Source organism: Aulonocara sp. 'chitande type north' Nkhata Bay, linkage group LG17, assembly GCF_057382095.1.
Source record: "Aulonocara sp. 'chitande type north' Nkhata Bay isolate Kocher_YH1m ecotype deep benthic linkage group LG17, A_spYH_male_GT1.1, whole genome shotgun sequence".
NCBI lineage: Eukaryota > Metazoa > Chordata > Actinopteri > Cichliformes > Cichlidae > Aulonocara > Aulonocara sp. 'chitande type north' Nkhata Bay.
In genome coordinates, this window is record NC_141360.1 from 13,460,732 (window position 1) to 13,476,639 (window position 15,908).

At 40.6% G+C, this 15,908-nt stretch overlaps 2 protein-coding genes across 4 annotated transcripts in view; one reads left to right on the forward strand and one right to left on the reverse strand.

Moving 5' to 3' along the window:
- The window catches only part of LOC147309736 (carboxyl-terminal PDZ ligand of neuronal nitric oxide synthase protein-like), a 253,409-nt gene that overhangs the window by 132,516 nt on the left and 104,985 nt on the right, over positions 1–15,908 (forward strand). The gene's annotated exons all lie outside the window — the stretch shown is intronic.
- LOC147309737 (uncharacterized) lies at positions 3,691–5,170 on the reverse strand. The gene has a single exon (XM_086270197.1). It carries the CDS (start codon positions 5,119–5,121, stop codon positions 3,691–3,693), a length of 1,431 nt encoding a protein of 476 aa, XP_086126323.1. The 5' UTR covers positions 5,122–5,170.

Genomic DNA, 15,908 nt, shown 5'->3' on the forward strand with positions numbered 1-15,908 from the left:
CAGAGAGGATGGGCTTCAACCTAGAATGAGTCATACGAATAATGTGTTCTTAAATGGCTGTATCTCAAACCACTGAGGTACTTTTTAGTGCTTGTGTGTCTGCAGTCTTTCTTATCTGTAGAAGTTTTCATCACTGCATCTGATCTGCAGAGATGAAGAAATGCCGTACCGTGCTATGAAAAAGTCTTTGCACCTTTTACTGATTTTATTTTATTTTTTTGCCACATTTACATGTTTCAGATCATCAAGCCAATTTTAATATTGGACAAAGATAACCGGATTAAATGCAGAATGCAAATTTTAAATGATGATGTGAGAAAACTATCCACATCTATCTTGCCCTTTATGAAAAGGTAATTCAAGTCCAGCATGAACGGCCAATTTAAGGCATTTGACTGCCATGTTGACTGTTGGTAGGACGTTCCTTTTATGAATGTGATTTCAACATGTCTGGCAGTAATCAGGTCTGGGCGAGTTTAGTGAAAATTAACTCATCTATCCTGTAAATGTGGTTAATCCCACTTAATTAATGACTTATCAGTTTTTTTCACACAGGTCCAGGTAGGTTTGGCTGCCTGCCTAAATGAACTCATCATTTCTAAACTGCATTCTGTATTTAGTTGGGCTGTCTTTGTCTGATATTAGAATTTGTTTGATCTGAAACATGTATCTGTGACAAATGAAAGAAAATCAGGAAAGGGGGAAATACTTTTTTCCACACCAACGTGTATTTCTCAATCCTCCGCACTTTTACAGCCCAGTTCAGTCCTCCTAACTAATATCTCATAATACCCTGTGTGAATCTTCTGTTTCACCTGCAAGGCTCACATTTTATTTCCTTTATTAATCAGCTGTGATGTGTAATTAGAATACACTAGAGGGGTCGGATTTGTTTTTGTTAATTCCCAATTTGATCTCAAGTCAGCTGGACCAGAAAATCCTATGAAGCAAAAAATGTATTCACAAAACACACTCCCAAGTTGGCTTAAGCTCCCTCCTTCAGTGTGGTATGGCAGACCATGGATAATGCCTTTGTCAGTGAGAAGGATGTTAGACTGATGGTGATTCAGATCTCTGGTTCAGATGAAATTACCACTTCTGACAATCACTCTGATCTGTTTTTATGCAAAACAATGCTTTCTGGAGCAATCCATTGAAAGGTTCCAACATCATTCTCCACCGTCTGTGCGGCTTTCACACTATGCCAACCCAGCAAATGGGCCAGATTGGACCTTTTAGGCAGGCTGCTAGCTGTTAGCAGAGGTGGGACCAAGTCATTGTTTTGCAAGTCTCAAGTAAGTCTCAAGTCTTTATCCTCAAGTCTCAAGTCAAGTCTCAAGTAATGTCAGGCAAGTCACAGTCGAGTCTCAAGTCACTGGTGTAAAAGTCCGAGTCAAGTCACAAGTCTGAAATTTTGAATTTCAAGTCCTTTTGAGTCTTTAAAAAAAAAAAAACAACGAAAAAATAATGTTGCAGTTATGCTAAATGTAAATATTAGACCATGTAATTTTAAAATCTGTGTTTTTCTCAACACATGACAAAATAGTGAACTTAGAAAATATACACAAATTGTGAAATTGCACCTCTTTAAAATGCAGCTCAATTAAACCTAGCTCCAAGAATAATTTTCACCGACAGTTCTGAGATAAGCTGCATGTTATTCTTGGATGCGCTTGTAGGACCGGCTTTAAAACCGCATGACAAAAATATCATACACATTAAAAAAAACTGTATCACCAATGTAGCCTGGACAACATTTGCTAGTTAGATGAAGTCAGCTATCTCATTGTAGCATATTTATATGCATATTTGTAATCATACGGTTCTTGGAGTGAGTGCATACACTCATGAAGTTTAGTAACTTCAGGTCACTGCAACAAGCCCAGGTACAGTTTACCGACGGATGGGTACAGGACCTTGAAATGCACCGTGTAGAACGAAAGACCATCGTACATATCATAAGTTTACCAGTCTCACAAATCGTTGTCATAAATACACATTCATTAACCGTTTATTAATATAACCTTTGAGCTCAACGGTAATTAATTAGTAGTGGAAATAATTTCTGGTACGCGTTACAGAAATGTAGCAGTGACAATAATACTGTATGCTGTAATCGTACTGGGCAATTAGTGATACAAAACAACTGTTTTATCCTGTGAATAAAAGTATGTTTTTGTCAATGCACCATAATAACAGAAGCGAAACACAATATTGTGTCAGGACAATTCACTATTTATGCACAATAAATAAAGGAGCATAGCGCGACAATTTCTGTTCAGCGCCAGACTTGCTTGTAACCTATATCACCAATTATGTTATGAAAATGACGCATTAACTACTACAGCAGACTGACCTTTGTGTAAATGCTTGGAGCAGACTAACCTGTGAGCTGGAGTGTTCTGGGACGTTATATTTGGTCTTTGAATGGCTGCCATCCGTCGCCTCTTTGTTACTTCGGAAACATGGCTCGAACAATTTCTCTTCAACGACGTAATCCGATAACAACCGATTTCTCTACCTGTCGGCTTCCCGTGGCTGTCATGTGACCGGCTATTGCAGTTAATAATACAACAGCTTCTTGCCATTTTTTGTGTTTCTTTTTATCGCTGTATAACTGATTTCAATTAAAAGCCTGCGTGCGCTAGTACCTCTTGCCACGAGTTCCCAGAATCCTTTGTGGTTCTACCCCAGAATGACATCACATTTTCAATCTCTATATAATATGCATGTTACATTTTATATTTGGGGTGAAATATCAAGTCTTTTCAAGTAAACCGGTTCAAGTCCAATTCAAGTCCCAGGTCATTGGTGTAAAAGTCCAAGTCAAGTCACAAGTCTTACAACATTTTTTCAAGTCAAGTCTAAAGTCATAAAATTAATGACTCGAGTCTGACTCGAGTCCAAGTCATGTGACTCGAGTCCACACCTCTGATAGAAGCCACTAGAAACAAACTATTCCAGCCTAATTGATGACATTTATGGCATTTGTTTTCTGTGCTGACTGATATGCTGCTCGGTGCTTTGCTGCCTGCTTTTAAATCAGATGTCACTCTGAACATAAACACAAGCTACATGTGATGTCTCTGATGTGTATCTGTTTCTACCCGTGCTGATGCTAGCATGACTAAAGCTAGCCAAGCAGCAGTAAATATGTGAAGCAAGGCAGAAGGATATACTCATCAAACAAACAGGATCATAAGAATATAAAACCACGAGCACTACAAATGTAACAGAAATATGTTGACATAAAATGGCATGTTATTTGAAATCTACACGAAACAATGACACAACTACTTTTTTTCAATTTTTTCAATTTATTTATTTTTTACCAATTGTCCAAATTAGTCTGTGATTGGCCTTAGTGTGACAGAAATCATATTTATATACAACTAAATATGACTCAGCAAACATGTTTTAAATGGATGATTCCTCACTTGATGACGAATGATCCATTTCCATATTTGCTGAGTCTTAAATTTGATGTCAGTGAACTTTTCAGTGGTTGGTGTTAAAAAAAAGCCCCCAAATCCCCTATGAGCAAGCACTTGGCGACAGTGGAGAGGAAAAACTCCCTCTTAATAGGGAGAAACCTCTGACAGAACCGGGCTCAGGAAGGGGTGGCCTTCTGTCTTGACCGAGAGGGGTTCAAATGTTCACTGACAATTTAGTTGTATATAAATATGATTTTTAGGACTTGATGTTGACACCAATTATGTGAAATTGGGGACGCGCACAGTTCCGCTTCTTCTTGTTCTTCTTCTTCCTTGGCGGAATCTCTGGCAGGCTCTTAACTTCAGTCTTGAGTTCAGCCACCTTGACATTGAGCATTTTCTGTTTGTCTTGTAGACTTTGCAAAGATTCCTGTACAGAAAATGCAGCTGACTCTTCTTTTTCTATCTTCTGTTGTTCTGTGGTGTCTTTTTCTTTCTGAGGCTCCTGCAGAGACCTTGCAGTGGATGGCCGTGAGTCCTCTTTTTCCATCTTCTCCTGTTCTCCAGTCTCGTTTTCTTTCGGAAGCTCAAATTTGTGCATTTCATTTGCAGCAGTGGAATTTTGTTCTTTGTGCTGCTGTGGGATTTTAAGTGAGGAAGCTTTGGCCCCTTTCAGCTCTCGCTCCAGAGACTCTAGCTTCAAATCATGAAGGGCCTTGTTGGGGCAGAGCTGGGATTTCAGGTCACTGATTTCCAGGTTGAGTGTCTCCTGCTCCTGCCTATGTTTAACGGCCTGCTCTTCAAGCTGATTTTGAGCTGCTAGGAGCTGTTTCTGGAGCATCTCAATCTGCTCTTGCTGAATCCTACATTTGAGCTCAAATTCAGCCTCCTTAGAGGACTTCAGTCCTACAGAGTCAGTGTGTGAAGCCTCTGTGGTTGGAGTGGCAGACTCCACACACTGCTCTGTGGTAGGGTGGCTGATTTGGTCCTGCAGGGTAGCAATCACCTCATCCAATATGACCATAGCTTTATTGTCACTTGCGAGAGTGTCTGTCTCACTGATGTCATTGGGCTTATTACTAGAAGCCTCTTCCAGCTGCTCTATGAGGCCTTTAATCGTTTCCTCGTGATTTCGCTCGTTCTCGTGAATTTCTTCACGAAGTTTGTTCACCTGAAACTGGTGATAAGAGGCCCTCTTGTTTGCACCTACCATTTTACAGTAAAGGTCGTTCTGATGGTATTGGGAGGCTTCCAGTTGGTGTCTGAGAGCAGCAATCTCGTGCCAGGGATTAAACGGGCTCCCTCCATTAGGCACAGGGTTTGGTCTGCTGGGGTTCTTCCCATTTCTCTCTCTCTCCATGTCCTCCTTTGCATTTGAAATGGGGAGGGATTCAGCCTTTTCTTTTTCAGGAGTGGCTCCAGTGTTTTTTTGCATTTCTTCATTTTTCGGGTTTGCTCCATCACCCGTGCTGCTTTGAGCTTCAAGAAGAGCCCGGGCATATGCCCGAGTAATTGGTCTTTTTGGTTCTTCAGCCACTCTTTTCTGTTTTTGCTTTTTTTGTTTCTTTGGTTTCACAACCGTTTCCTTTGGTGGTTGTGCCACAGGAGACTTTTTAGTATTTGGTTGTGCGGCTTTATCAACCTCAGGTTTTGGTGTGATGACCATTTCTATTTTTGCTTCTGCCATTGTAGATGCGTCAGCGTGTGCGTGTGCGTTTCTCTACGTCCGCCTTGTCTTTGTTTTAACAACCAGGTTGCTTTGTGTTTCTGCCATCCGAGATCCACTAAAGTTGGTTGAACGTCTCCCCTATTTATAGGGTTTTCCAGTAGAATGTGCACTGTGACATCACAGGCTGTTCCTGTGATGCGCTGTTCCTTTGAAGTGCCATGATTGGAACAATTCAAAATAAAATGCCCACAAACCTAATGTAAAGGAAAGGCTTTTATTTTGTAGCACATACTGAATTAACACTATAAAAGCTACTCTACAGGAATTGCAGTAAAAAATAAAACAAAAGCAAAATATGTTTTTTAAATGGTTGTTAAAAAAACTAACCAAAGTAGAAGACAACTGTTTAGTGGAAAGTATTCGACATTCTAGAGATTCTCAGGCATAATAACTTCTTTCATAATTTTAACAAGGACAGGTAGAAAACGTTCATATTTAGTGAAAGATATTTATTAACATTATCCAATGAGAGTTACTGAATGTCTGTAGGCAGTGAGATCTTGGTGGTTGATGAGGCGACAGAATGTCATCTATGTTTTGTTTTAAATTCAGTTTCAATGCTGAATCTAAGAAACAACAGACTGCAGAGGGAGACTTTAATAGAGGCTTACTAACTCTTACTATCATATACATTGTGGAAAAATCTGTCTTTATTTAGCATAATATATTTGTTATAAGCACTAAATATGTTTTATGATTAACTGATGAACACTAACGTACCAAGCTGAAAATTCTGCTCACCAGTCAGCAGCTTATATTCACAAAAAACGGATAAATCTGCGATCCATGCAACTCTAACCAGCAGAGGTGGGACCAAGTCATTGTTTTGCAAGTCTCAAGTAAGTCTCAAGTCTTTATCCTCAAGTCTCAAGTCAAGTCTCAAGTAATGTCAGGCAAGTCACAGTCGAGTCTCAAGTCACTGGTGTAAAAGTCCAAGTAAAGTCACAAGTCTGAAATTTTGAATTTCAAGTCCTTTCGAGTCTTTAAAAAAAACAAACGAAAAAATAATGTTGCAGTTATGCTAAATGTAAATATTAGACCATGTAATTTTTAAATCTGTGTTTTTCTCAACACATGACAAAATAGTGAACTTAGAAAATATACACAAATTGTGAAATTGCACCTCTTTAAAATGCAGCTCAATTAAACCTAGCTCCAAGAATAATTTTCACCGACAGTTCTGAGATAAGCTGCATGTTATTCTTGGATGCGCTTGTAGGACCGGCTTTAAAATCGCATGACAAAAATATCATACACATTAAAAAAAACTGCATCACCAACGTAGCCTGGACAACATTTGCTAGTTAGATGAAGTCAGCTATCTCATCGTAGCATATTTATATGCATATTTATAATCATACGGTTCTTGGAGTGAGTGCACACACTCATGAAGTTTAGTAACTTCAGGTCACTGCAACAAGCCCAGGTACAGTTTACCGACGGATGGGTACAGGACCTTGAAATGCACCGTGTAGAACGAAAGACCATCGTACATATCATAAGTTTACCAGTCTCACAAATCGTTGTCATAAACACACATTCATTAACCGTTTATTAATATAACCTTTGAGCTCAACGGTAATTAATTAGTAGTGGAAATAATTTCTGGTACGCGTTACAGAAATGTAGCAGTGACAATAATATTGTATGCTGTAATCGTACTGGGCAATTAGTGATACAAAACAACTGTTTTATCCTGTGAATAAAAGTATGTTTTTGTCAATGAACCATAATAACAGAAGCGAAACACAATATTGTGTCAGGACAATTCACTATTTATGCACAATAAATAAAGGAGCATAGCGCGACAATTTCTGTTCAGCGCCAGACTTGCTTGTAACCTATATCACCAATTGTGTTATGAAAATGACGCATTAACTACTACAGCAGACTGACCTTTGTGGAAATGCTTGGAGCAGACTAACCTGTGAGCTGGAGTGTTCTGGGACGTTATATTTGGTCTTTGAATGGCTGCGATCCAGGCCATCCGTCGCCTCTTTGTTACTTCGGAAACATGGCTCGAACAATTTCTCTTCAACGACGTAATCCGATAACAACCGATTTCTCTACCTGTCGGCTTCCCGTGGCTGTCATGTGACTGGCTATTGCAGTTAATAATACAACAGCTTCTTGACATTTTTGTGTTTCTTTTTATCGCTGTGATTTCAATTGAAAGCCTGCGTGCGGTAGTACCTCTTGCCACGAGTTCCCAGAATCCTTTGCGGTTCTACCCGTGAATGACGTCACATTTTCAATCTCTATATAATATGCGTGTTAAATTTTATATTTGGGGTAAAATATCAAGTCTTTTCAAGTAAACCGGTTCAAGTCCAATTCAAGTCCCAAGTCATTGGTGTAAAAGTCTAAGTCAAGTCACAAGTCTTAGAACATTTTTTCAAGTCAAGTCTAAAGTCATAAAATTAATGACTCGAGTCTGACTCGAGTCCAAGTCATGTGACTCGAGTCCACACCTCTGGCTGTTAGCCCTGTTAGCTTATTCATTTATGTAATTTACAATGAAACGGCTCCACAAAAGAGGGTGGACTGATTGAGCTCATGAATGGATGATTTAAACAGTCACCTCTTTCGGGCCTTTAATGCAGTTTATCCTTAGGTTTTCTCATTATCTAACATTACCTGGCACAATTTCTTATACCTTGCGATCTCAAATGTTTCACATCCTCATGATGGGAGATTATTGGTGCTGAACTAAGGTGTTCTAAATTCTGTGATTTTTTTTTTTTTTTTTTTTTTGGGGGGGGGGGGGGGGGGATTTTGGTCGAGATAGGTCTCAAGAAGAAAGGTGTAGCTGGTGTAAATGGTGCTCATCATAAACATTTACCTTGGCACAAATAGGTATCATGGACAAAAAAAGATTTTCCGACAGCATTCATGTAAGTTAGAACACTTGTATGAGCAATTTTCAGGAGAGGATGAAAAGCAGGTGACCCATATGCCATAAGGCTATCGCAGAGGTCTGGATTCAGATACACCATACAGTATGTCCTTTCCACTCTCAACTGTCATAATAAAAGCTAAAACAAAAGACCTAAAATACTTTTTAAAAGTGCTTTTACTTACTAGCATGCCAGAGAATTGAACTACCAATCTACTGATTAGTAGGTAAATGCTGAGGCACAGCTGCCAAAATCTGATTTCCAATTTTAACTGGCAGTTGCACTGATGGTGCTTGTTTTGGTTTTATGTAATTTTTCATTAGAGTCGTTAGTTATAATATTGGGTATTTGCTGATTTATCAGTACCAACATTTACAACAGAAAGTGTATTTCCATTAATTTTCATTTTTAGCAATTACAAAACAAAGTTATATAATTAAAGAAGACATTCATCTAAGGCTACGTTCACACTGCAGGCGAAAGCGCTTCAAATCCGACTTTTTTGACCATATGCGACCCATATCCGATCATGGTATGACAGTGTGAACGGCACAAATCCAATATTTTCAAATCCGACCTGGGTCACTTTTGTATGTGGTACTGAATCCGATACATATCTGATGTTTTAGAAAGCGACTGCTGTTTGAATGGTCATGTCGCATTAAATTCGTCTTTTACGTCACTGACACAAACAGACGGTAATTATCAGCGCTGGAGAAGACAAACGAGAAAGCGTGGTGGCGGAAACTGGAGACGGAGCGATTCAATGGACAGAAACTGAGGTTTTGGACTTGATTAGCATATGGGGAGACAATTCTATTCAAGATAAACTTGAAGGGTCTTATCGTAACCGGGCTGTGTTCGAGTGCATTAAAGAAATGGTTGAACGAGGGTACAGGCAAATGTGGCTACAGTGTCAGAGGAAAGTGAAGAGCCTCGGGGCCATGTTTAAAGAAGCTAAAGATATAAACAAACGAAGTGGACGTGGTCGAGTCACCTGCCCGTTTTTTGATGAGCTTGACCGTGTTTTGAGCGACAAACCCAGCTGTCAGCCAGCTGTCACCCAGCTGTGACGTCTTCTTCTAGAGCGCGTTTGCAGTCACATTTTATTTGTAGTGTGAACAACCAGACAAATTAAATCGGATTTGATCAAAAAATCGGAATTGAGCATTAAGACCTTCAGTGTGAACGTAGCCTAACAGATGAAAGATTCCTGGTTCGATCCTGGTTTGGGTCAGAAAGGGGCACTGATGTAAAAACTCTGCTAAATCAAACATGTAGAGCGACCGTCTGTGATAAGCCCTTCTAAATAAGGTGGCAACTGGAGGTAGCTTCTACAAAGAAGAGATGGAAGAAACACCCTTCAACCATGTTACGAGTGTTGATGTTGCATAGTCTGTCCACTAGAGGGCACTCTGCAATATCCCCATTGCTGTGCAATGTGCCTGCTAAGTGCAAATGAGTAATCCGTGTCTTGCAACAATAGAATTTTTAAGCTGCATTGTCATATTATTTTAGGAAGGAGGTGTAAATAACAAAACATAAAAAATAAACAAATCTGTTTATGTTTTGTGTTACTTAAAGAAAAATTATTTTGGGCAATATATCAGATTTTTAAGTATTCAAATATATGTATTTGCATCTGTGTTAAAAATCCTGTATCAGCTGGGCTCTATTTTTTCAAACGATCAGTGAAAGAATTTGTGTTTTTGTGTCAAAACAACCTCAAACTTTGTTGCTGCATAATTACAAGATGGACAAAGACTGATCAGTGCATCATTTCCGATGTTTTCACAGTCTGGTAGTTATGTGGCGTTCACAACAATCCCACCTTCTCTTTTAAATCTAGTCACTGTCTGAGTCGCATCCTGACAACCGCTAAAAAAGACACACCCTGGTTTTCCTCCTTGCACTGTGGGCCTGGCATTGGTGTGAGGAACAAGTATGAGGGTCTTCTGGGGTGGATATGTTGCTGCTGAAATAAGCTGAGCAGAGACAAAGTTAAAACAGAGTCCAGCAGTGTGACACAGTTAGGAAATGTGCTCCCAGTTTTCCACTTTAGCTGCCAATTCAGAGGACTTGATAGTTAAGTCCAGGGGTTAGCTGGGTGAAGCGCACACTGCCTCATTATCTCTTACAGACAGACTGGCATTGACACATGAGCACACATACACGCACACACACGCGCAGACACACACATATTCTGTTCAGAATACAAAATGGAGAGTGACGCATACCAAAAATCTCTGGGCAACCAAGGCCCTGAGGCCATTAAACTGAAAACTTATCTGTGCGTGTGTGTGTGTGTGTGTGTGTGTGTGTGTGTGTGTGTGCGCACGCGCGCGCACGTGCAGGCACGTAATGCTTTTTAAAGTGTATTGGTGGTGAAGAGACTAAAGGCAGGGGCTGTTTTTAATGGAGAACTTATTGACAGTTTGAATTCATTTATTACAGTTCACATCTGGATGATATTGATTACATTTATAACTTTACAGAGTTTTTAAAAAAGCATTTCCCTGTGGCAGAACCAAAAATGAACCTGTTGTTGTTCTCCTCTGGGTGCATGATGCCGCATTAGACTGCACTGTGAAAAAGCACATTAGTACAAAAAAATAAAGTCAACTAAGTAAACTAGTTTGGTTTATGTGTAATCAGTCTTTTTGCTCTGGAAAGTTAGCAGTTGGCTTTGCTTTCTGTAGTTATGTTTGAGTTGTTGTGATCAGCTACTACCTTTTAAAATTAGCCTTTCAATTATTTATTTTCGTTTTCTCATTTACTGACAATAGCAACTTCATAGAAACTAAAGCGTTACAAACACTCTCAACATATATTTAGAACCAGCAGATGATGATCTGGGTCTTATCTGGGATTATTATCACTTTTCTCAGTTTGAATATGGTTGAGAAAAAATATTATTTTTTAGGCTAAGACACACAGCCAAGATGCATCTGCCAGGACTGAAAATGAAGGACACGGGTTAAAAATTGCATTTCCTGGTGGACTTCCGGTGGCTCGTAGCACCGCATGGCCGCATAGAGAGTGACCTCCGGCACCAACCGTGTGTTTCCCCGGACTCGAGAGCTGTATTAGGGCTACATTGCCATTTTTCGACTCAAGAATGAGTGGGGATAAATCTAAAAAGGGAGGATACGGGCTACGAAACATTCTTGACTGTGAAATGGAGAAGGACGCCGCGGCTAGTGAGGCAAGCCTCGCATCGGGACAAGATGGCGACCGAGGTGAAGGTCTGGGTTGGCTTCGGGATGCTGTGAGTAGCGTACTGGTGGCCGAAATGGCTACATTGCGTACCGAATTGAAGAGTGACTTCAAAGCATTCGGTACGGAATTTCGGGAGGATGTAAAGAAGCAAATGGCCGAACTCGCTAAGGAATTGAATCAAAAATTACACGAGATGGCGGATCAGGTGGAGGAGATGACTGGTCGGCTAAAGCACGTCGAGGACAACATGGCTGACTCGGAACGCTGGGACATTGGTGTTAGGGATACACTTGTGCAGCTGTTGGAAAATCAACGGGCGCTTCAGGAAAAGGTGTCCGATATGGAGGGCCGCGCTAGACGCAAGAACATCCGGATCTACGGCGTACCGGAAAACTCGGAGGGCTCGTCGGTGACTACCTTTGTTGAAAATCTGATCAAAGAACACCTAGGCGAAGATTTCGGCCCGGACCGTGCTCTCGGCATTGAGCGCGCACACCGCGCGTTGGGACCGAAACCACCCCCGAACGCCCCACCACGCTCAATAATAGTGCGCTTCCTCCGGTTCTCTGTTAAAGAAGAGATTCTCCGCACGGCGTGGAACAAAGGGGTACATATCCAAAACAAACGGGTGTATTTCGATCATGACTACTCTCTGGAAGTGCAGAAAAGGAGACGGGAATATATCCCAGTTAAGAAGGCTTTGAAGGACAACGGGATCCGTTTCCAGACACCACTAAGTAAGATGCGAGTGTTTTATGCGTCAGGCAATGTCCTATATAATACCGCGAGCCAAGCTGCCGAGGATTTAAGAAAGCGGGGAATAGCCGTGGGTAAGATCACCTTGGGGAACCAAACCAACAGGATGACAGAGGACACGATAAAGCAGCTACTTCCTTGGGAAACGCAGACAGCACACTGCGGGGGCGGCTTCCAGCAGCACGTGCGGGAAAAACTCCAAGCATTCCGGAGGGAGCAAGAAAAAGTGTCAGCAGACGAGTGAACAGCTGATGGCGGGACAACGGTGAGATAGCTGGCGGTAGAGTTTTGATAATCTAACCGCAGGAACACTGACTTTCGTATCCTTCAGAATTCATATTTCTTTAGGTTGGTGCCTACGGACATGGTTAGAGAACCACCACGTTATGTCTAGTAGCGATAAGAGACTGTTTCGTTTATTTTTTGCCCTTTTTTGGCTTTTTTGTCGGTCACTCCCCTCTTGTCGGATGAGGGGCCCCACCCTGTGGCCAGTCCCCTCAATGTCAAAGGATACTGTTATATCCTTTGTATTGGAAGCTCCTGTTAATGTTTTGTGTGTTTGCTGTTCAGTGAGTTCTGGTTGTGATGTTCTGAGGTCTGGGTTGATTATGTTGTATTCCACATATCCACTTGATGGCTTATAATTTCTATAAAATGCTGTCACTAAATGTAAATGGCCTGAATAGCCCTATTAAAAGAAGCAAATTAATTGCCAAATTGAAAAAGGAGACAGTAGACTTGGCATATTGGCAAGAAACTCATCTAGATAATGCAGAACATGAGAAATTAAAAAAGATGGGTTTCAGACATACATTTTATTCATCGTATAGGGCCGGGAAAAAACGAGGAGTAGCTATCCTTATCTCAAATAAAATAAAATTTGAACATATATCTACTATAAGTGATAAGGAAGGTCGGTTTGTTTTAGTAAAAGGTAGAATAGAGAATAAGACGGTCACACTATTAAATGTCTATGCACCCCCAGGAAGCAACGCAAGCTTCTTTAAGAAGATATTTGATTTGATCTCTAAGGAAACGGTGGGAACTCTTATTTGTGCAGGAGATTTTAATTTACTGTTAAATCCCAGATTAGACTCAAATAATAGGGACAGGAAAAGCACGTCTGGAGGGAAACGGGTTAAAGGAATGTTAACGGAATTAGGGCTTATTGACGTGTGGCGATCTATCCATGGGTCAGCGTCAGGATTCACTTTTTACTCTGCTCGACACTCAGTGTATTCGAGGATAGATTACTGTTTTATGTTTAATAGGGATTTACACAGGATAAAAGATTGCAGAATAGGTCCAAGAGATGTCTCTGACCACAGTGGACTTTATATAACGTTACATTTGGACGGGACACGGAAGACAACTTTGTGGAGACTAAATACCGGTATGTTAAATGACCCCGCTTTTGTGAAACAAATGACAGCCGATCTTAACTTGTACCTGCAGGACAATGATAATGGAGAGACAAATCACAGTATTGTATGGGATGCAGCCAAAGCTGTCCTCAGAGGTAAAATAATTGCGTGGTCGACCATGATTAAAAAGAAAAAGTCACAAGAATTGTTACAACTGCAGAATAGATTAATGGCCTTGGAACAGTCAGGTCTAAAGGATAAAAATACTACAGTAACCCACCAGATCAGACAGATTAAGCAGGAGATAGATAAGATATTGAGCGAAGAAGTAGAGAAAAACATAAGGTTCATGAAACAGAGGTATTATGAGGCGGGGCCTAAGGCGGCGAAGCAGTTGGCGTGGCGGATTAGAAAACAGCAAGCTGAAAATAATATTTATAAGATTAGAGACCCGGTTGGTAACAATGTTGTAACTGACCTGGATACAATTCAAAAAGCGTTTGAAAAGTATTACAAATCCTTATATAGTCAATCTACTCAGGGTGATGTAAATAAGATGACTGACTTTTTGAATTCCTTAGACCTGCCTACGATTGGTCGAGAAGCAAATAGTAAGTTAACGTCCTTAATATCTCGGGAAGAAATAATTAAAGCTATCTCCAGCCTTAAATCCAATAAATCACCAGGTACCGACGGGCTCCCTGCCGAATGGTACAAAACCATGAGGGAAAGCCTTCTTCCCCTGTTGGAAACTAGTTTTAACTACATTTTGAAAGGAGGTCTGGTACCTCCCTCTTGGAAGGAGGCCTTCATATCGGTTTTGCCAAAGGGGGGACAGGATAGACTAAACTGCAAATCTTATAGGCCTATAAGTGTCCTGAACTCAGACTATAAACTATACACAACTATTTTGGTGCGAAGAATGGATGCTGTAATGCCTTCTTTGATTGATGAAGACCAAACGGGTTTCTTGAAAAATAGACAAACCCACGATAATATTAGACGAGCTTTACACATCATCGAACACATTAATAATAAGAAAAAAAGCTCAATTATTCTTAGCTTAGATGCTGAAAAAGCATATGATTCAGTGAATTGGGACTTCCTCTTCCTAGTGATGAAAAGATTTGGTTTCTGTAGCGAGTTTATAAGATGTTTCCAAGCTCTTTATTCTCTCCCTACTGCCAGAATAAAAATTAACGGTAGCCTCTCCGATACTATTTTTTTAGAACGAGGATGTAGACAGGGGTGTCCAGCAAGCCCCTACCTCTTCAACTTGTTTATCGAACCTCTAGCCCAGGCTATACGTCAGGAAACATCGTTGAAAGGGATTGTAATAGGAGGGGACGAGTACAAGGTGTGTTTATATGCAGATGATGTCTTGGTGACAATCATGGATCCCAGCTCAGGTATACCAGTATTAATGGGGATGTTGGAAACATATGGCCTGTATTCAGGGTATGTCCTTAATGTCAAAAAAACTCAAGTTCTGTCATTTAATTTTTCTCCGGACCAGACACTACTGGCAAAATTCAAGTGTAATGGGGAGGCAACTGCTATCAAATATTTGGGAGTGTTTCTGCCTAGAGATCTGACACAACTGTACGATATTAATTACAGTCGTATTAATAGAGAAATATATAGCGATCTCAACATTTGGGCCTTGCTCCCTCTCGACCTTGGCAACAGGATACAGATAATTAAAATGAATATTCTCCCCAAACTACTCTATCTTTTTCTTGCTTTACCTATTCAAATTCCAGAGAAGCAATTCAGGGAATGGAATAAGCAGATTTCGAGATTCATTTGGCTTAACAAAAGACCACGGGTGAAGTTCTCTACTTTGCAGTTGCCGAAAGACAAAGGGGGCTTGGCTCTACCTTCATTAAGGAATTACTACTTATCTGCTCAGCTGAGGTCCTTGGTGTGTTGGTGTAATCCATCTTTTTGTGCGAGGTGGAAGACTATTGAGATGTCTCTCTCAGACACACCAATCCAGTCTAGACTTGGTCACGCGGCTTCTGATTTGGACGATACCTTGACGCCCAGCCACTGGGTCACTTTTACATTAAAAATATGGAGGGGAGTGGTCAAGCAGGCGCAACTCCAGGAAGAGATAAAACTTCTGAGGTGGCCAGCGTATGACCCTGATTTTCTACCTGCTTCCCACGATAGTAGATTTAAACAATGGGTGTGGCATGGAATCACTGCTGGGTGTTTGGTTATTGTAAAATCTAAAATTATGGCTTTTGATACCCTATGCAAGACTTACGATCTCGGGAAACAAGACTTTTTTCGATACTTGCAACTCCGTGACTATATTGGCAAAAGACTGAAGAGCTGTGTCCGTGGAGACTTCTCGATTGTTAATATTTTCATTGATGCTTATGACTCTGGGAGTAACAGAGCCTCGATAAGTAAACTGTATAAATGTCTGACTAAGCTCAAAGGGCACTCAACGATTTACATAAAGCAGAAATGGGAAAAAGAAATGGACATTGTGATTACA

What these genes read in the sequence shown, in the direction of transcription:
- LOC147309737 (XM_086270197.1), bottom strand. Translation starts at nt 5,121, where the DNA reads ATGGCAGAAGCAAAAATAGAAATGGTCATCACACCAAAACCTGAGGTT.